The 22,778-nt window shown below is 40.2% G+C and overlaps 1 protein-coding gene across 1 annotated transcript in view; it reads left to right on the forward strand.

The window, feature by feature from the left end:
• Positions 1-22,778, forward strand: part of ODR4 (odr-4 GPCR localization factor homolog) — a 90,782-nt gene that overhangs the window by 45,581 nt on the left and 22,423 nt on the right. The window contains exons 7-9 of the mRNA XM_075182678.1: positions 15,287-15,424; positions 19,882-19,977; positions 21,324-21,389. Coding sequence (XP_075038779.1) covers positions 15,287-15,424; positions 19,882-19,977; positions 21,324-21,389 — 300 coding nt within the window. The remainder of the gene's footprint in view (positions 1-15,286; positions 15,425-19,881; positions 19,978-21,323; positions 21,390-22,778) is intronic.

The following is a 22,778-nucleotide window of genomic DNA, read 5'->3' on the forward strand; positions in this document are numbered from 1 at the left end:
TCCGGACAGTGGGAGCTTCTTGGGCCGCGTGGAATGGAGTCTCGGTGTAACAGCTATGCCGGGCAGCCAACTGGTCCTCGGTGCAGACATTTACCAAATTCTGCCAGTTCAATGTTTTTGCTTCTTCTGACGCTAGCTTTCGCCGTAGTGTTTTACAGGCCGGGCAGTCAGAGCGGTCTCTCCCTTGGGGGGCTGTTTTTGTAAGTTCCCATGGTAACAGTGTCCCCCGGAAGGATGAAAGAGAAATTAGGATTTTTTTATACTCACGATAAATCCTTTTCTCTGATTCCATCTGGGGGACACTGCGTTCCCTCCTTCTGCTCTTCTGTTGTTTGGTCTTTGATTGTTTTTTCTCCCGTATCTTGGGGCTTTAGAATTACACTGAGGCGCTACAGGGGGGTTGCAGTGGGGAGGGGTTTGTCAGCAGATTACATGTAACAAGTTAACTAGTTAAGTGCCAACTCCCACACTCCCCATCTACAACCCCGTGGTAGCAGTGTCCCCCAGATGGAATCAGAGAAAAGGATTTATCGTGAGTATAAAAAATCCTATTTTCTAAATTATCTTGTGGACACACAGGCAAGCTCCGCTGCATCAGATCTCCTTTATCGTAGAGTACAGCTTGTGCAGCCAGAGCGGTGAGTAACGTTATATGCACAGAGTAGAGAACCTCCAAGACTTATGGGTTAAGGGTGTGCTGAAAAGTCTGTGCAACACTAGAGTGGAAGGCACTGTTCTCTGTTGGGAACAAATTCTCTGCATACAGTGTCGTGATTTCCTACTCTTAGTGGTAAATTTATCAAGATGCAGGTCTGAGAAAGTGGAGATGTTGCCTATAGCAATCAATCAGATTCTTGCCATCATTAATTTGGTACTTTCTACAAAATGACAACTAGAAGCTGATTGGTTGCTAGGCAACATTTTCACTTTTTCAAATTGCAGCTTGATAAATTTATCCCTTAGTGTCAGTAACTCATGGTTGAATTTATAGTGTGTGTGTGTGTGTGTGTGTGTGTGTGTGTGTGTGTGTGTTATATAACAGGGATACTCTGTATACCAACCACTGTTCTATTTTTTAAAAAAAAGGGAATGTTCCACATATTGAAATATGTGTCATGCTGAACAAGTCACGTCAAAGTCTTCTCGTTGGCCAGTTTAACATATATTGCAATATGTGAAACATTATATATATATATATGTGTGTGTGTGTGTGAATATATATATAAATATATATATATTTATATATATATATATATTTATATATATATATATATATATATATATATATATATATATATATATATATATATATAGTTCTTCCACATCAAACTCATCAAACCATGTCTTTGTATCTTTTTAGTCCTTGCTTTGTGCAATGGGGCACAGTCATGCTGAAGTAGAAAAGGGCCTTCCCCAAACTGCTGCCACAAATTTGTAGCCATAGCATTGTCCAAAATGACTTAGTATGCTGAAGCATAAAGATTGCCCTTCACTGGAGATAAGGGCCTAGCCCAAACCCTGAAAACCAGCCCCATACCATTATCCCTCCTACACCAAACTTCACAGTTGGCATAATGCAGTCAGGCAGGTAATGTTCTCCCTGCATCCGCCAAACCCAGACTCGCCCATCTTACTGCCAAACAGAGAAGCTTGATTCATCACTCCACAGAACACCTTTTCACTGCTCCACAGTCCAGTGTCAGTGTGCTTTACACCACTCCATCCTACGCTTGGCATTGATCTTGGTGCTGTGAGACTTGCACGCAGCTGCTCGGTTATGGAAACCCATTCCATTAATCTCCCGCCGCACAGTTTTTGTGCTTAGATTAATGCCAGTGGAAGTTTGGAACTCTTTAGCTATGGAGTCAGCAGAATGTTGGTTACTTTTACGCACCATGCACCCTAGCAGTCATTGACCCTGCTCTGTGATTTTACATGATCTTCCGCTTCGTGGCTGAGTTGCTGTTGTTCCTAAAAACACTTCCACCTTCTAATAATATCACTTACAGTTGACCATGGAATATCTAGCAGGGATAAAATTTCAAGAACCTTCTGATTGCAAAGGGGTATCCTATCACAGTACTACACTTGAAGTCACTGAGCTATTCACAATGACCCATTTTGTATCATAAATGTTTGCAAATGGAGACTGCATGGCTAGGTGCTTGATTTTATACACCTCTGGCAACAGGTCTGATTTGAAACACCTCAATTCAATAATTAACAGGTGTAGCCAAATACTTATATTTAGTAAGAAAACAAAAGAAAACTTCAAAAAAAACACCTTACCGTCTGGCTCTAACTATACGCTGGTTATTTCTGACTAACAAACTAAGACAAAACAAAAAGACGTTTTGGCACATTAATTTACAGGCAGATATCAGGCTTTCTCTAACAGAGACTCTGCAGCCACTGTTCCCAGGCAGTAAGAGACTGACTGAGCTGCTTTGCAGCCTTTTACTAGCACCACTCAAGCGCATCTCCTGATTACCAGCGAAATCACTGGTAACTAAGAACCGGATAATGGGCCTAATGCCTGCACCTTTCTCTCCATCCATAATCCCCAGGACTCTTTGCTAGTACCCTTGCCTATTATAGAGGTCCCATTTGAAAGGGTAACCATGGATCTTGTTGGGCCCTTGTTAAAGTCTGCTCTGGGGCATCAGTCCTAGTGGTAATGGATTATGCTGGCAGGTATCTCGAAGCCATCCTTTTGTGCAATATCTCAACCAAGATGAAAAATAGAGAGCTAGTGCATGTCGATCAGAGTGGGAATATCTAAAGAAATCCTGAATGACCAAGGTACCCCCTTTATGTCTAGAATTTAATAAGGAAATGTGCAAGTTGTTTAAGGTCGCTCACCTCAGGACATCTGTTTACCATACCCAGACTGATGGGCTGGTAGAAAGGTTGAGGAAAACCTTAAAAAGCATACTAAAGGGGGCGTGGCTTGGCAGCCATTCTAGCTGGTCGCATCCTCTGTGTGCTCCTCACCAAAGAGAAATAAATCTGCCTTCATCGGTGGGCTTGTGCCCCTTACATGCTCCCCGAGCTACGCATACATCGAGGGGCCCGTCCTGTTGCCCTGCAGTAATTGTATGGTGCCTGAGGAGACCGCGCAGCATAGTTGGCGGATTGGGGCCTACTAGGTCAGGGCATAGGAGCTGCCTGAGGCCCCGAATTGCCGAATTGCTGGAGGTGAACGCGGCGGGTTCAAAATAGATCACTGTGGGCGGTATTGGCTAAAACGGCGGCTGAGAGGACCAGTGGATCCGTGGGGAACTGCCCCCCGAAAGAAAGAAAGGAAGAGGGACGGAGCTACCGACTTTCCCGTGCCACTGTTTCCCGAGACTCACATGTGTCTGTAGCGGTGGGTCCTCTCTGCACGGCGGGTCAGGCTGGAGCGTCTAGTGGAAGCCTTCTCAGAGGTGAATTTCTCCGGCGGTGAAACCGGAAGTTACCTTCCTCCGGCACTTCTGGCCGGAGTTCCCTGGAATTCCAAAGCTGCCCGGGAGCCCTGGTCCGGTGAGGCCCTTCAGGCTGTTCTGCCGCTGGGGGGCGCCTGTTCCTGAAGTGCAGCGGTGACCCGGTAACTCATATCCCCTAACTTAGCGCAGAAATTGGCATCTATGTGATAAGGGCTAAGCAAATATATGCCCCTCCCACTCTGCAGTTTTAATAAGCTGCAACCTATTTGGGTCGGTTGCTGATCGTGATCGAAAGCAGTCTTTTCAGTGTTGTGGTCCTGATACATACAAGCTTATCTCTGCTGCCACCCAGTGGTGAATCTTAAAAAAAAAAAAAAAAAAAATAGAGTACAGGCAGTGTGATTGTACCTCACAAAATCTCACAAAATCTCCCCACAGCCGTATTGCTTCAAACATGTTATATAACATCTCAGGCTGACAGATTTGAAAGTACAGCGTGGCCCACCTGATTATACATAACGCGTTGAAAAATTACACATAACAGCGTGGTTTGATGAAGCTGGGGCTCAACCATGTACCTGATGACAGTGCTCCACCTATCTACAAAGGGCAACTATACTGTATTGCGGCTTAGCTAGATGGCTAAGTAATCCATCCACTGGGGGGAAGTGACATGTGACAAAGCAGAACATCGAATTACAGCAAGTATACGTTTAACTTTTCTAACTCCGTTTTCTACTTGGTGTCTGTGGTGCGACCATCTAATGGGCAAAGATAAGAAAGCCCAGTCCAAGCGGATACACGGGAAACCTGCAGATACTCCAAGGCGTCAAGATCTACGACAATATTTACACTCTGCAGCTGCTCCATTGGAACAAGATAGTAGTCCTCCCTCTTCTCCTGAAGGCTCTAAGGCTGCAGAAATGGCCACTTCCACTGAAGCCTCCTCTGCCGAGTGCCCTGGGAGTACCAACCAGGAAATTGGGGTGATCCTGCAATTAATCAAGTCACTACCAACAAAGGCTGAGCTTCCTTCTAAGCGAGACTTTGAGTTATTGGAATCCAGCCTTAAAGACGCGGTCAAGAAGGAGGTCGCCACTTTACAAGCTGAACTAACCCGTCTTACATCTAGAATCTCTGCGTTAGAAGATTTCAAAGAAGAATCTGTTGCACGACACGATAGTCTCCGCGACACGGTTTCTCAGCAGGCCCAAGATTTTTTACTACTACAGAGTAGAGTTGATGATTTGGATAATAGGGGTCGCAGGAACAATCTGCGTATCCGTGGAATCCCTGAGGACATAGCTACGCAAGATCTCATTGCCTTCCTCACTAAAGTTTTCAATGGGATTCTGGAACAGGATCTCACCACAAATATCCAATTTGATAGGGCTCATAGGGCCTTGAGACCAAGGGGCTCCCCAACTGAGCGGCCAAGAGATGTAATTTGCCGCCTACACTATTATACGCAGAAGGAGGCAATTCTTCAAAAGTCAAGAAAACTAGACGGCATAGAATATGATGGTAACAGGCTTCAAATCTTTCAAGATCTCTCATGGAGCACTCTCCAGATGCGTCGTATGATCAAACCTTTAACTGATGCATTACGCGCCAAGAACATTAAATACCGATGGGGATTCCCCTTTAATCTGCAAGTGTCTGTCAATGGAAAGACTGAGTTTCTGAGATCGCCTCAAGATATTAGCCCATTCTGCTCACAACTGGGTATACAGGTGATGCCGCTTCCGGATTGGCAACAGCATTTTGCCCGACTGCATCCGACGAGTACAGATTCTTGGCAAACGGTGGAGGGCCATGGAAGCGCTAGGAGAAGACGGCGAGACCTTCCAGAGGCCTTGGTCTCATAATCTGGTGCCCTGAGCTGAGTCGTTTATTCACCTGTGTCCTTTGTAATCAGGAAACCTTGGTCCCAGCTAGTTCCCCCATCTGGCCATGGCATGAGCTGCTTTAACTTAACTAGCTTTCTCCATCGGTCTTTTCTATTCTGATGTACCTTCCCTGGTTTCCTGAGGGTAACTGAGAGGATGGAGTAATAGTCCTCCATAATTGCCGTATCTCTCCCTGTTATTTTCCTCTGCTTGAAGACGAACATTTAAATAGTTATTGTTAGATGCACGCCAGGATCTGTATTAAGAGAAAAATCTTTGTTTCCCAAGCATTGCTGTTGGCGTGCCAGAGTTCTTGTTATATTCCTAGTAGAGGCTCTAATATTAACAACAAGACTTGTTGTGCTCTAGTTACTATTATTACTATTGTTACGGATACTGTATTGAATGCTTTTATAACGTTTGCCATACTTATAAGATGTTTCTGTTAGTCACTGTTGCTAACCCCCCCTTTTCTCCCCACACCGCACAAAAAGCCTGAGAGATGGGATTGGCTCTTCCTCTCTCGTTTCTCTGGAGCGGTTTAATTGTTTGCTACTTGTTATGTCTGTGTTTGTCATGTGATTTGTATGTGTTTTTTGTGTCCTTTCCCTCATGTAGCTTTCCTTCCCCAGATATCCCACCAGTATCAATCTATACAATCCTTTCATTACCCACTAAGCTTAAGAACTTAGCATCCCTACAACTGACGATACAATTAATTTGTCTATATGATATCAGAGGTGACTTTTCGATCTTTCCATATCCGTCATGACAGCTCAGCTTAAAGTGGTCTCAATAAACGCCAAGGGGCTTAACCTCCCTGAGAAAAGATCGCGGGCACTAAAGGAAATGAGAAACCTGAGAGCCGACGTAGTCTTCATCCAAGAAACACATTTTAAGCAAGGATTGGCTCCCCGGTTTTCAGATAACTTCTATACTAGCTCATACTTTAGTAATAATAGTGGGGGTAAGACACTGGGTGTTGCTATTTTGTTTTCTAAAAAGCTCCCTTTCACAGATATTCACAAATTCCGCCTTGTTGAAGGGAGAGCACTCCTGATTAAATGTCGCCTATTTGAAGCAATGTATACCTTTGTCAATATATATATGCCTAATCAAGGTCAACCACTGTTTATATCACAGGTTCTCGAAAAGGTTGCGGAGCTCGCAGAGGGAACTCTGATTGTAGGAGGGGATCTTAATTGGACACTGCAACCAGAACTTGACACCTCTAGTGGCCGGTCGACAATACGTAGAGCCCAACATTGTAAGGTCAGACGTACACTTCACGAACACCAACTGGTCGACACATGGCGCCTTCAGCACCCTGGGGAGAGAGACTATTCTTTCTTCTCCCACCCACATAATGTTTACTCACGAATTGACTACCTGTTCCTTTCACACAGGTCTCTCCCCTATCTCATTACAACATCCATTGGCCAAATAACTTGGTCTGACCATGCACCCATATCATTAACTATCCGACTTTCACAACACATTTCCAAAAAATGCACCTGGCGCCTTAACGAGCTTCTCCTGCAAACTACCTCATATAGAGACCAATTGGCGGTAGCACTAGACGAGTATTTCACGGACAATGATACCCCTGACGTCTCCAAAACTACCATTTGGGAGGCACATAAGTGTGTCATGAGAGGGAAACTTATCGAGCTAGGATCCCGCGTTAAGAAAGAGAACATAGCTCGGCGGGATCAATTATTACAGCAGATTAAAGACTTGGAGACAACACATAAATCCAATGCAACTAGTGACCTGCTGAATAAGCTGACTGAGACACGGGCAGCGCTAAATAAGTTGTTATATGATAAAGTTAAATTAGATTTCCGTAGGTGCCGTCACCGCTTCTTTATGTGGGGTAATAGGCCGGGTACCATGCTAGCGAGGGCCTTGCGTAAAGAACGAGCTAAGGCTTATATCGCCCTGATCAAGGATGGTAGAGAACGAGATTGTAAGTTAACCTCGGAAATAGCTGATGCTTTTCACACTTATTATACCAAACTGTATAACCTTGAGACTCAGGTTAATGGCTCTGATGACAATCATTCAGCTCAGATCTCGGCATATTTGAAGGAGGTGGGTTTTCCCACTCTCTCAAACTTGGACAGAGATATGCTAGAACAGCCCTTTACTGAGGGGGAGTTGAGGGAGGCAATTAAATCTACACCTTCGGGTAAGAGTCCGGGCCCTGATGGCTTCACCATCGCTTACTATAAGACATTCAAAGACAAGTTGATACCCCTGATGGTGTCGGCCTTCAACGCAATCTCCAGGGAGATTCCTTTCTCCCCTCAGAGCTTGGAAGCTCACATAACGGTGATTCCTAAGGAGGGGAAGGACCCCTCTCAATGCGCGAGCTATAGGCCAATTTCTCTGCTTAACGTGGATATTAAGTTATATGCAAAACTGATTGCAAATAGACTAAAAGTGTTACTCCCTAAGATAGTTCATTCGGATCAGGTTGGTTTTGTCCCGGGTCGGGAGGCACGGGACAACACCACCAAGGTGATAGATCTGATTCATCTGGCTTCCCGTTCAGCAACAGCGTCAATGCTTTTGTCCACTGATGCAGAGAAGGCTTTTGATCGCGTGAGTTGGCCTTTTATGAGAGGGGTCCTTGAACACCTGGGCCTGGGCCCAATGGGTCTGCACAGAATTCTGGCACTCTACCGACGTCCTACGGCTCGGATCAAGATTAATGGAGACTTGTCAGAGTCAGTGGTAATGAGTAATGGCACTAGGCAGGGGTGCCCTCTCTCACCACTTATTTTTGTGTTGTGCATGGAGGCTTTGGCGAGAGCTATCAGGGCCAACCCAAATATCTCAGGTCTGCAGGTTGGTGAGAAGGAACACAAACTTGCGTTATTTGCAGATGATCTTTTAGCCATTATTACCAATCCAATTGTCTCTTTACCTAATCTGGTCAAAGAATTTCAAAAGTTTGGCGTCCTATCTAATTTTAAAATTAACTATAGTAAATCCGTAGCTTTGAATATCAAGACCCCGGCCTCAGTGGTGGAGGGACTAAAACTGGCCTTCCCTTTCATTTGGCACCCCTCCCAATTAAAATATCTAGGGGTGATACTTGCTAGTGACCTCTCATGCCTTTATGACCTCAATTTTAAGCCACTTCTGGGCAGGCTCAGGGCGGATATGAGGGAGTGGCAGAGTAAGAACTTTACTTGGATGGGTCGGGTCAACATAATCAAAATGAATGTCCTTCCCCGTCTCCTATATCTCATTCAAACTTTACCGATCCACGTCCCAGACTCATGGTTCCAGGGTATTCAGCGAATGGTGCGTGACTTTGTATGGTGTGGGAGACGTCCCAGATTTAAGCATGAGATATTATTTAGACGCAGACATCTAGGAGGCCTACAACTTCCGCACTTCTCCTCTTACTACAACGCAGCGATACTGGTCAGAATAATGGAGATGTCTAGTAGGGCTGAGCTGAAACAGTGGGTTGAAATTGAGTCATTCTCTCTGGATTCCCCTGCTGCCACACTGCTCTGGCTCTCCAGTGTTCCTAAGATTGCCCATCCTACCATAGGCCCCACATTAGTGAAATGGTCTAAGCTTAGAATCCTTACATGTATTTCCTCCCCAATCTCCCCACTAACCCCATTATTCAATAATCCAAAGTTCCCCCCTGGAACTGCTCCGACAGCTTTCAAACAATGGGCTCAAGCGGGGATACATCGTGTCGGCCAGTTGGTGGGTGCTGAGGGCGTCCTACCATTTGCAGAGATTCAATCCAAATGGAATCTGCCTAATATAGAGATCTGGAGATACCTGCAGATTAAACATCTCCTATCGTTGGGGCTTCCAAGACAACACACTTCTAGGAACTTAACGGTTTTTGAATCCCTGTGCTGCAGGTTAACTAGTCCTCCGCATTCCCTCTCAATTATATATAAGCTTTTGGTGGAGCATCTATTTGTGTCCCCTCCGAAATTCATGATAGAATGGGAGAGAGATCTAGGAGTAGAGTTACAAGATACTGACTGGTCCAAAATCTACCAAGCATCTCATGCATGCTCTCCTAGTGTTTCAATTCTGGAGACCCACTATAAGGTACTTACCAGGTGGTACAGATGCCCGACCTACTTGGCGAGAGTTTTCCACGGGGTGCCCGACACATGTTGGAGATGTAACCAGGGACCTGGTTCTCTTTTGCATATTTGGTGGGATTGCCCGACGCTGCAAACATTCTGGTCTCAGGTGGTGAACATCACGCGGAAGCTGCTAGGTCAAAATATACCCAACACTCCAGTGTTCTGGTTATTAAATAAAGTTGACATGCCTATATCACGCTTTAAAAAATCTCTCTTAAAATATTTAATCTCAGCGGCTAAGGCAGTAATCCCAGTGAAATGGAGAGCAACTACGCCTCCGAGTATTCGGGATTGGTCGAATAGATTGGAACTCTACAGGATCATGGATGAGATGCACCTTTCATCCACAGACTCTTTCAAAACATATTATGCCATTTGGTGCCCATGGTTAGATCTCTTAGATTCTCCAGAGTCCCCGATCTTATATTTGACAAACTGATTGGTGCGGGTCCTATTTGACATCCAAACACTTGCCTGGTAGGGCGGGACAAACAGGTATGTGTTGGGTTGGGCTGATTTGCATTCTGCTGGGTTAAAGGAACCTTAAACTTAGGTCTTTAATGAGGATTTTTGCTGCCCCCCCCCCCAATGATTACCCTTTCCCCCCTTTTTCCCTTTGTCTTTGTATGCGTGCTTCATGTCTGGAGGTGCTCAACAGCTATATATGTATGGTTTGGCGCATCCCTTTTCAGGGTCTTCAAGCATGTTGTGGCCTGGCGCCATGATGTCAGTCTTTCATTGTCAATAGCCTACCATGCCATTGTGTTTGATTTGCATGCATAACCTGTCTATGTTTTCTAAACCCAATAAAAACTTATTTCATAAAAAAAAAAAAGCATACTAAAGAAGGTTGTAGCTAAAGATGGTGTGACGAAATCAGTGTGATAACCCTGTGAGCATTCTCATTTCTCACATAATGTGGATTATCGCATGTACTTTTTATAGCCCATGCTTTTGTTACCCAGCTCACCAGACTATAACTGCATTGTCCAATTACATGTGGCTAAGGGGACATTGTAGTTCAGTGTATATATGTATATTGTATATTGATGACTTGCAGTAAGATTGCTATTCATTGTCTTTAAAGTGAAGCCAGGAGGATTATGGGTAGGGATCAGGTTGCCCTGTGCTGGAGTAGGAAAACTAATTAGTGTCCATTGTTCACAGCAGGCTAGTACAGACAGGCCTTCTAGGGGAGGTTCTCTGGAAGGACAGCTCATCTTCACTCCCCTCTCCAACCCCCCTAGTCCAGCACTGACCAATAGTTTAGAAGAATAGACCCAGGGGGTTGCATAGGGAGGAGAAAGACTGTGGAAATTAGACCTGAGATATAAGGAGCGACTCCAAGGGGGGAGGGTGTTCATTCTGGGATTTCATTCATGAAGCGTGCAAGATCTTGTTTTGTGTTGTCGTTTGCTACTAGAGTCTATATATGCAGCTGAGAGAGATCCATGGGTCGTGAAGTCTGGACAGCCAGGTGACTATAAGTCCTTAAGCTAATGGGGTAAGGGACAGATAATGTGGGAAACCTGCCTGGCATTTATTTACTGTGTGTACATAAGATTCTAGTGTTGTTTGTATGACAATAAATATACTGTTGTGTTTTTATAACTGCATTTTGCCTGAGTGACCATACAAATCCTGGAAGGTATTGGGTAGACTTCCCTGGCATAGGAAGGCACCCGTGGGTGGCCAGCCAGCGTGAAGTGGGTAGCATTGGGCCAGATACACCCGGTTTCTTCACAGATGGGAAAAACTGGGATTATTTATTGCCATATGTATTACTGCCCCTTAGAGAAGTTCCTGAATACTCTACAGGGTACTCTCGATTTGATCTGTTGTATGGGAGACACCACAGAGGATTTCTAGATGATAGACGTTGGAAGGGCAACCAACTGCTTATAAAATTGTTTTTGAACACGTGTCTCAGCTGCAGGATAGGATTGCTACTGTGGTGCCCATTGTCAAGGAGCACATGTAACAGTGACAACAAGCTCAACAGTGGGTGTATGTATGTGAAATGGAACCAAGTGGTTTACTTTCAACACAGGTCATACAGGTAAAACTTAGATGCAGTAAATGATAAAGCAAATAACTCAAGTCCATAGAAACAGAGAAAACAGGATACCCAGGTATAGGAAATACTGAATGTATTGTTTTTCCAGATAAAGCAGAGAAGTTGGAGACTCAGGTTATCCAAGTTATACAGTGGATTGCAGATATTACAGGTGAAGTGCAGGCACTAGAGAGACTGGCTTACCAGGTAGTAGCAATAGTCTGCATGCATAGGTAGCACAGAAGTCCAGGGAAGCTTGAAAGCTGGATATTAGGTGGTAGTGATAGTCTGTAGGCACAGGTAGCATGAATGTCCAGGTTAACCAGGAGGCATGAGGACTCACCAGACACTCAGACAAAAGGAGGGTCAGAAACCAGAAGTTCCACAATGATACTAGGAAGAAAGCAGGAGCGAAGTCAAAACGAAACCGGGTCTGGGTCATAAGAGGATGTACAAAACAGAGTAACAAGCAGGAGTCAATACCAGGAAGTCTGTCAAGAACACAGTAGTTACACCAAGGAAGCAACAGAGACATTTGATGAACTGACCCAGGCTGCTGGGAGAGTCAGTCTTTTAAAGACCAGAGACAGGTGAGCATGATCCGGATCAACAATGAGAGCTTAAGTTTTTGGGTAGATGGCAGGATCCATTTGAGATAAGGGAGAAAGTGAATGAGGTTAAGTGCACCAGCCGGGGAAAAGAAATCCTGAACAAATTTACCATGTTAACATAATAAAACCCTGGATGGATAGGTTAGCACTGTCAGCTGAATGTGGCCCACCAGTAACCCCACTGTCTTTAGTTCCAGAAGTAGAAGTGTCAGAATGCACTGTCAACTGCTCAAAAGAACAAGGCTAACGTGTTCCTCAAAATAAATAGGGATATATTTTCAGAGCTACCTGTCCAAACTGCCATATTAAAGCACAGTTGAACAGGGGAGGGGGATGTGTGACAAAAACACTGGAATAGTGTTTTTGAGCAAGTATGTTTGTCCCAGTTTTATGACCTATATGTTCTAAAACCCCAGAAAAATGTTTGTTTGCATTTAAATGTCCTGCTTATGGTTTTTGGTAAAAAAAAAAAAAGCTGGTAAAGGGTTCCTGGGTATGGATTTTGTCCCATTTTGGGTCTTTTGGGCCTCCAGCTTAAGTATAGGCTTATTAGCACTTGCACCTGTGGAAGGGTGTTAAAAAGCTCAGGCTGGACATCCTTGTTGCTCTGCCTTGAGGAAGGGACTGCAGAGTCTCTATAAGAGAATGCCTGATATTTGTTGTAAGAAAACCTTACCTGAGGGAACTGTTTTCTTCTATGGCTTTAGTTACTGCTGGACAGGCAAGGTGTTTATTTTGAACTTTTTCTTTTAGTTTTCTGCTTATTAAAATTGTCTGAGGCCAGTTATACCAAAACCTTGGACTTGTGTGATCTCTCGGCTGCCGTGCACTACTGGACATCTATCCCCGGAGATGGTTCCGGGGGTAGATGGTAGTGCACCCATTTGTTTCTTTAGCTAACGATTAAGAAACAAAGTGTTCATAGTGTAATTTTGCCAGGTACCATATAATATAAAATTCTCAAATATAAACTGCGTACAATTGATAAATTAAACAGGGTTTATTTGTATAAAAAAGAAGAATTCCATGAAATTTTCCAAAAGAACCTTCAGGAGCCTTTAACTTAACCACTAAGAAACTTACACACAGCATAACAGCGTATTAGGGAAGGGTTTGCCTCTGGTTGTCCAGTTAATACATTTAACTTTTTATACCTTTGAATAGGTTTATCAGATCATTGACACTGCAGAGGCATTTTTTTAAAAACCCATTCCCAAATTGGCTGCTGAGAATGGATATGTAACCACAATTCAAGACTCCCTTCTAAATTTTATCTGGTTGGATCAAGGGGGAGCCACATTGATATATTTTTTGACCAAAGACAGGTATTGCAGCATTTTAGTAAGGATACCTCAATTGTAATAAAGGGGTGGAGTTGTAGTTTAAGGTAGGGCCAGTTTAAGTGAAGCCATTAGGATTCTTAGTAATGTACTTATGTACACAAAAAGAATTGATTCATGATCCTAGCCTTATATATAAGAAAGAATTGTATATTTTGTTAAGCAAGTCGTTGATTGATAAAGTAATAGGGTTTCCCATACCAAATCATCACAGCTTCCAACCCGACCATCTCAGATTTTTTATGACATTTGGTAGGATAATAGACGAAATAAAGTAACTTTCATATGTAAAATTTTAGCCCTCACTGATGCACAGTGGTCATACAACAGAGTCGCAACATCCATAAACATGACAAAAAAATGTAAAATTTATGCTTGCAAGGTCAACTAAAATGAATCATAACTTTGCTTCTAATTGTGGTAGAACTTTCATGTTGGTCTTGTTTTGAAGCTTCGTTTTCATAAAAAATAGTTTTATATTTAAATATTGACTTCTACATTTCAAGGTCACATGATATGACCTGTGACCATAGATATCTAAAAAAAAAAGTGTATCTTTAATTTTTTTGTTCATAAAGTATGTTATGCAGTTAAATATAATCTCTCTTTGATATAAGTTTCATTTGTGGGAAGCCTTTGTGAACAGAAGTAAAAAAGTTTGAAAATATCACAATCAATGAAATACCTTCGTTTTAGTTGACCTTGCAAGCATAAATGTAAATTTTTGTCATGTTTGCAATCCTGTCGTCTACCATCCTATCAAATTTCACGAAAATCTGACAAGGTAGTGTTAAAAAGTTACTTTTTTTGTGATGATTTTCATGGAACGACCCAATATCAAGTACTGAATTTGTTATCTATAATTTATACCCCATAATTCCAGTTTTTTACCATATGCAGAAAGTCCATAAGACGTTAGAATCTCCGCCTAGGCATTGATTCATTAAGTGCAAATTTATCGCATTTTATAGATCTAAATTTACAACCATATGTTTTGGAATGTTTTGGAATTAAGGTCCTATTTGAGAGACTCGACTTCAGTTTCACAGCTACATGATGATTTCAAGTGGCAGGATGGTCTGAGCTGGGTTGCCATCGACATTCAGGCATTTTATACCTCCATCGCTCGTGATAAGAGCATTTAGCACTGTTAATGATTTATTAGTTAAAGATGTCAATTTGGCATGATGGAGGAGAGAGTTCTTATTGTAGGGGATTTATTACATCCTCACTCATAATTATTTTTATTTGAACAGCAATTTTATTTACAGCTGTATGGCAGAGTTATGGGGTCAAAATATGCCCATAGCTATGCTAATATATTTATGGGAGGTTAGGAGGATCTTCATATTTATAATTCATCAGAAATACAAGTTAAAATTAAATGTTATCAATGTTTAATTATTGATATAAGATTTATCTGGGATGACACTGTTGAGGAGGTTGAGGAATTTATAATGCAACTTAAAAAGAATGATTGGGATCTATTGTTTACATTTAGTACTACCTCTAGATTTTTAGACCTTGATTTAGTTTACAAATTTGGTAAAATTGAGACTAAGGATTAAATTAATCAAGCTGCGAGTTTCCGGCTGGTTTGAAAAGTAGACATGTTGCCACAGCAACCAATCAGATTCTAGCTATTATATTGTAGAATGTACTAGTTGTAGTAACATTGAATGCCCAGTGAAACAAGAAAGCATTTAATAACTGGATGCCATTTTTGTTACAGTTGTGGTTTACAGAACCTTTTTTTAACAAATGTACTAGTTACATTTTTAATTAATGCATAATAAATATGTATTGTTTTTGGTCTTTTCTTTAAGAGTACAGCTAAACCAGCAGATTGGAAATACCAAAGCACATTTTCATCCTGGCTTACCATAGAATGTAATATTAATGTGGACCTCACCATTCCATTGTCCTCAACCTCTTCTTATCAAGAGCAGCAGAAAGGTGCAAGGGTATGGGTAACTATTTTTTCTTTCATATTCTACTTTATTTACAGAATATTTCCTTTTTACTATATAAGATAGATATTAACGAAGATAGATATTAACATTGTTCAAATGGGGAGAGAGATATCTAGGGGCCACAAAAACCATTTGAGTAGCTCGGATGTAGGCAGCTTAAAATACATGAAGTGATGAAAAAATACAATCCAAAACATAGTTGTATGTCAAATTTGCACTCTCATTAAACTAAGAGGAAATCAGCATGTAGAAAGTAATTTAAGTTGAACGTTATCTTCAAACACTTGATAATAATCACTATCTTATATGTAAGGAATATTCTCAGATTGTGTACATAGTACATACACAGTAAAAACAAACAATGTAACTGCTTAAAACTTCACAAATAAAAATGCTGAACTCCTTTCTAATAGTCTATTATAGTTCATGTCAAATTTCAGTTCTAAAAACAGCATGTATCTCTGTCCACAATGTTATATTTAGTTGTTGAATAACCCGGATTGTATAATGGAGCGTGTGTGGATATATCCAGTTGGAAGGAACGCTCTAATAGTACAGAAAACGCTGTTTTGTTTCATACAGAAGTATCTTTGTCAAGGTAAAAGGGCAGAGTTCTGTAAACAGCATATATATATATAGACAGTGGTGTCCAATCAAGTTCAAATTTGATCTAATAGTCTGAATGATTTTTCAACCGTATTTATATATAATAAAACAAAACTGCAGTGTAAAAATTCTGTTAGCAGAACCTAACAAATAGCAGTCTGATGCATAGCAACATACCTTCAGCAAATAATCCAGTGGCACCACACACGAAACATACCAATTACATGCAGATCGCTTTGAAAAACAAAGTTGGACAATACCAGTCATCACCAACAGTACATTACAAAAGGACTATAAAACAGAAATATCCAGGACTATAAAACAGAAATATCCATAGCTCAATGCATTAACATTTAAACCTTTAACAAGAAGAAATATTGCTGCTGTAAAAAATGTACCGCAAAAGTTTAGATCTGTACTTAAATTGTGACATCATTATATAAATTCGGGATTTAGTACCTAATTAAAAAAAGGCATCGTTCATTGATATGCAATATTTTAAACATGTAGAGATATAACCTCCAAATCGTAAGAACCATTTAATTTCAAATTCCTAGTTTAGACCATTGGGGATGAGGGTATCAAATAGATAAATTAATTCCATTTCAGCTTAAACTAAATCTTCTTTTCTATCTTTACATCTCCAATCAACCTCAATTAATTTATTCCCCAAAAAATCATTAATCAAATGTATATTTTATTGATGTTCTTTTTTACAGTGTTTAGAAAGAGAGTGTGACTCAAAATCTTTTTCAAATTGCGAATGTGTTCTCCCCATAGTTTTTTCAATTGTTTATTACATATACTTTTAATCAGGTACACACAGTTCTTAATATTGCAGGTGATTAACTAAATGTTAATCATTTTGCCAGTGGTTGTAGATATTACTTCCTTTACACATGATTCTTTGGTTTTATACAGAAGTGGACAAATTTCCATTAAAAATAAAGAACCATTGTTATTCTCTGAAATAATTTGAAACTGACAAAACTAATTGCCATCCATCATTGTTAATTCCATATTTAATAGAAATCAGACTTTGCATTTGCATTTTGATTAAACAGAATATTTTAAATAATAAAACAAATGAAAAGGGCATGGACAAAAATGATGGGACCCTTAACCTAATATTTTGTTTTACAACCTTTAGCGGCAATTATGCAAACAAGCGATTTCTGTACCTCTCAATGAGACTTCTGGACCTGTCAACAGGTAGTTTTGTCCTCACTTCCTGGCCAAACTGCTCCAGCTGTCTCAGGTTTGGTTGGTGCATTCTCCATACTGCATGTTTCAGCTCTTTACATAGATGTTTGATAGGATTAATTTCAGGACTCATAGAAGGCCACTTCAGAATAGTCCAGTGCTTTGTTCTTTTCCGTTCTTCAGTGCTTTTAGCTGTGTTTTGGGTCATTATCCTGTTGAATGAGCCATGACCTGCCAATGAGACAGAGCTTTCTTACATTGTGCAGTATGTTTTACTCCAGAATTCCTTGATAGTCTTGAGATTTCATTGTGCGCTGCACAGATTCAAGGCACCCCCAGCTTATATATCTTTGGAAGTTTGCCTTGGCTCTTTTGATACCATACTTACTATACTTATGTTTAATCTGGGTTCGATTTTCCCCTTGCATCTGTGTCCAGTGATATTGGCTACAGTCCCATGGATTTTAAAGAGCTGCACCTACCGTTTATGTGTACCAATTTCATGATCTCTGTGTGATTACCGCGTACTGAGTCACAAAATAATTTTCTTTGGGTGATGCGCGCAAAGTCCCTAAAGTCCAGTTAGTATCCTTAAAGTTCCAGATAGTTCAAATTCAGTGGTTTGTAGATTGTTCCATACAACTTGTCCACATTGAAAAGTAGGCGGATACTTGTGTGACAGCTTATCCAGTATTACATTACTTCAAATAAAGCCAAAAATAGTGAAGTATACTAACTGGACCTTTGGTATCACTCAGAGAAAATTATTTTGGGACAAAGTAAGCAGTGATCACATAGAGATCATCAAATTAGTACACATGGACAGCAGTTGCAGCGCTGGTTAACAGCTGTTTATTCTTCCCCTTGGAGTTCGGACACTTAATTTTCCAGCTGATCCCCAGTCATCAAACCACAAATACCTTGTAGGGAATACCAGAGCACATTTAACCTGCACTACCATGGACTTTAAACATCTTAATAATATTTGCAACTGTAGTCACAGGAACATCAAGCTGCTTGGAGATGGTCTTACAGCCTTTATCTTTAATATGCTTGTCTACAATTTTCTTTCTGTTCTCCTCAGATAGCAAACAGCTCAGTGACAACTATTTTTTTCCCATTTAAATAGGCTCAATGACTGACTAGAAGATTGAAGACATGTGTTATACTAAGTTAAGAAAGCAATTCGTACGAAATTTCACTATAATCCAATTACTATAGTCTTTAATTAAGCTAGGTATACACTGCCTAATTTTCCACCAACTTTTTATGCCGATCGATTTAACATCCGATCAATGGTCCAATCGCTCGGTCTATAGAGTGCATACACACTAGCCTCATTTTAAATGATAAAGGGAAGAGCGATCATCCCGGTAGCAACTTTTTACAGCCATTTTGTCTTGAACAATGATTTTAATTTCGTACACACTGAAGTGACATTTGCGGGTCATGTAAAGATATACCAAAGACATTAGCATAAAGGGGCAGAGCTTTCACTATAGTAAACACCCAAAAACGCATAAAAACAGAGGACAACACTGTCTCTTCATTCATTCATACTTTTTTTCCTACAATGGATACAGTAGAAGAACAACAAGCAACTGCACTTTTCCTGCTTGCTGTGGCAAGAAGACTGCAGGTATGGAATCTCAAGAGAAAGAAGGAGAAAGAATAGACCTTGTTGGAGCAAAGATTGGTTCAAGAGGAGAGACACATTCTCTCATATACCCCTGCTACAGCAGATACGGGACAGAAACCCAGATGACTTTAAGAATGTCCTGCGCATGAATGAAGCCACTTTTTAGGAACTGCTCCAACTTGTAACCCCTCTCATCCAGAGGGAGAATACCCATTTAAGGAGACCCATAGCTCCGGAGCTACACTTTATTAAACTGGCTGCCATATGCTGGACGCAATAGACTACTGCTATTGCTATTCCGTTACTGCTATTGCTATTCCGTTACAATTATCTAATTAACAAGTCAGTGATGTGCAGACATCACACCACGTGGGACAGGTACATGCTTCTGAAATTTCCATACACACGCCCCCAACGGAGCCCCAACTCAAGGAAGTATTGGAGGATTATCATGGATCGATCGTAAATTTATACACATTACACGATGGAAAGGTGATTGGAATGGAAATATTGAACGGTACGACCACTATGGCACTAAGTGAGGCGACAATCATCCATTGGGAAGACTTTCAATCATCGTGTCACTACACCCACTGATCCGACTTTTGAACGAACGGATCATTGCTTCTATGAGCTTTAAGGGTACCAACGAAGTTGTCCACTTCTCTATGTTTTACACATTATACAATTTGCACACTTGAAAAATCCTTTACTCTTATTAGAAGTAAATTTGTTTGGTTTTGAAGAACTACTTTTTTCTAATTTGTCACAGAAGATACTTGCCCTATAATAGATACATTTCAGATTATTAGGAATAACATTAATTAATTATTTGTCTCTTCTTAATAGGGGCCAATGTTTTATGACTTATATCTTCTAGATGTTTGTATTGTATTGTATCTCTGTTTGACACATGTTATGAGTTCTCAAACATGAGGATGTGTGAGTTTTGAGTAGTTGTGCAGCCAGGTCAAGTTCTTTTTTTTTTTTTATTATATAGAATGGCCTTGCGCAATGGGCAAAGGTGTTGGAAGATTCTATTATCCTGTTTAATGGACAAGTCAAAGACAAAGACGCTGACCTATTTGAAGAGCAGGTAAGAATGTAAAAGAAGATGGACTCTAGTAAACTTCAAATGCTGTTGTTGTTGGAATCAAAGTGCATATGGTGCAGTGATCCATTTAAACCAGTCAGCAATTAATGTAATATAATGGAAGTTAAACAATGTGTGATTGGTTGCCAAGGCCAAAAGTAATCAGATGAAAATTGAGTATTAACAGAAATAATCATAATGTATCCTTGCTGAAAATGGTGCAACAACTAAAGCCTACTTTGTGTGAGCTTAGCTTGTTGTGGTAGGCTTACAGTTTTATATTGCTTGTATCAACATTCCTGGTGATCATTAGTGCTTAATAGTTAATATCAGTAAGGCTATGTGCACATGAGTATTATTTAATCTGTCACTCCTCCATTTCATTTTGACAAGTGAGTGGAGGAGAGATGGAAGTTCAGAGATTATTGACCTTCTAACCAAAGAAACAGGGATGGCTAGGTAGAACATTCTTTTCTCTTCCCCGTCATCCACCTTACTAAGACAACTGTGTGCAATGCAACTGCATAACTCCATAGACATCAGTGTTCTTTATATGAGCTTTCTCCTCTATTTACCAAAACGAGAGGTAGTTAATATGACGACGATGAACCTGTCAACAGTCAGACTGTTGACAGGTTCCGTATGTCAACATGGTTATAATGACCACATTGTTACTGTCGACAGTTGCTGAAGTCGACAGTCATAATGTGGACATTCAAATGCCATTGTCATCAGGATACTTTACAGCAAGGAACAGCCAATTTGTTTTTTACAGTTGCCTTGCAAAATTAAAAGAAACAGACATTACATAATGGGAGTAATAAGTTCAATACCAGAAAACAAATTAGGACTGAGGTCTTTGTCTGGAATGTGATGTGATGCATACAGGAACAAATGACAAAGTGGCGGGTGCTAAATTTAAGTACACAAACGCAGTGATTTAATTAGTTGACATGTTTATAAGTTGATCACAGTTATAGGCAAAAATTTAGAAGTTGACAATGTTAAAAGGTAAGATTTGAGTTTGGAAGCCGTTTTATAATGGAGTCTCATGTGTTTGACATTTTTGTTCATATATGTTCTGAGATTGAGAGACGTATAAGAATTAAGACATATTTAGCCACGTCTGAACCAATATGTTCTAGTACGTTCCTTACAAAATGCACAGAAGTTATAATAGAAGAAATATTTATGATGAAAAAAATGATCAAGTACCCTGTGAATAGAACCTAAGATAACTATTTTTTTAACACAATAGTTACATAAACTTTAGTTGGATTGGATTGAAGCAGTAATGAAATGTAATTTTATTTGGTTTAGTTAATGTGAGCAATATTTTTTTTGTACAGAAAAAATCCCGTTCTGTTGCAAATTCCTGTCCTCAAATAGTTTCTGCAAACATTCTTACATCACCGGTAAGTAACTTGTATAAGTAATACTTGCCATATAAAATTATTATTATTATTTTGAGTTTTGATTGTTTTATAAATTTGAAAAATATTAAATAACTGTTCAGTTAACTGAAAGGTTAATAGATATAATATTACATTAAGTACAGAAGCATTGAAGGAAACAAGAGACACACATGAAGTAGGCTATGCAGTAGGCAGCCTAACTGAGATTGTGATTTTTGGAAAAGGTTTTGATGCATATGGATAAGAGGAGCCAGAATAAGATTATCTAAAAACATGAGTGTTCATTGATTTCTGAACAGTTGAGTAAGTGCAGTAGAGTGTGACTTAGCAGGGTGGAAAGTTCCCTAGCGTAGTTGAAATTGAGTCAAGCAAGTGCATTTGAAAGTAGGTAACAACATATTGCACATACGAGATCCCAAGTCAAAGAATGAAATTGAAATTCCTTGCAATACATAACAGATTTGTCCTGTGCATGTCAGGTGAAAAAAATGTTTGCAGGACATGCGTACTGTTTGTTCAAGCTTCAGTGAACCAATTAGACCAAATCATCTGTGGTCTGATTAACAGAGAACTGCAAGTGATTGACAGTTACCTCTCTACTCAGACCACAGATGCTACATTATAATATAAAAACAAATACTATAATTTAAAAAATGGGCAGCATGTGCCTGACTCAAATCTTCAGCCAGTACCAGCACTAGAAAGTGGGGCTGTATTTCATTATAGGGGTCACCTTGCTATAGTGATAATATATATTAAAAAATTGAACAGTGCTAAATTAAATAATAAAATTCACCTCTAGTATACTATGACTTTAAAATCACAGTACTGATTTTAAAATCATAGAATACTAGAGGTGAATTCTATTATTTAATCAATAAATTAGATTTTTATTTTTTATCACCTCGTAATTGTTGCTACTTTATATGGAACATATTGATATCAGGGAGGAGGAACAATCCACTGCAATTGATCCAATATTAATATAATTTGTTTTTCACAAATAGAATCGACCATTGGGTACGTTATTATCCTAACTGAGAAAATGTTTTTTCTGGTTCCTTTGAGGTAAAAATACTTTAAGCAAAGTGTATTTGTGACATGACAAACTTCCTGCAGCATCAGACACCTTAATTGAACATTTTGATTTATGACATATTACCATTTGGACACTTGCATATTATTAAAGGTTTCGGGACAATTAAGCCTATTTATGCACAGTAAGAATTTTTAGAGACAATTAGTTTGATAGCTTTTTGCGCGACATAGGCATTTTTTTATTTTGATTAGGTGTAGCGCTTTTCAATTTTATTTATATATATATTACCTATTGGAGTGTGGACACTCCATGACCAGCAGCTGCCTAATAGAATATGTTGTATAACGTTC

The sequence above is a fragment of the Mixophyes fleayi genome, chromosome 8 (genome assembly GCF_038048845.1).
Source record: "Mixophyes fleayi isolate aMixFle1 chromosome 8, aMixFle1.hap1, whole genome shotgun sequence".
Classification (NCBI taxonomy): domain Eukaryota; kingdom Metazoa; phylum Chordata; class Amphibia; order Anura; family Limnodynastidae; genus Mixophyes; species Mixophyes fleayi.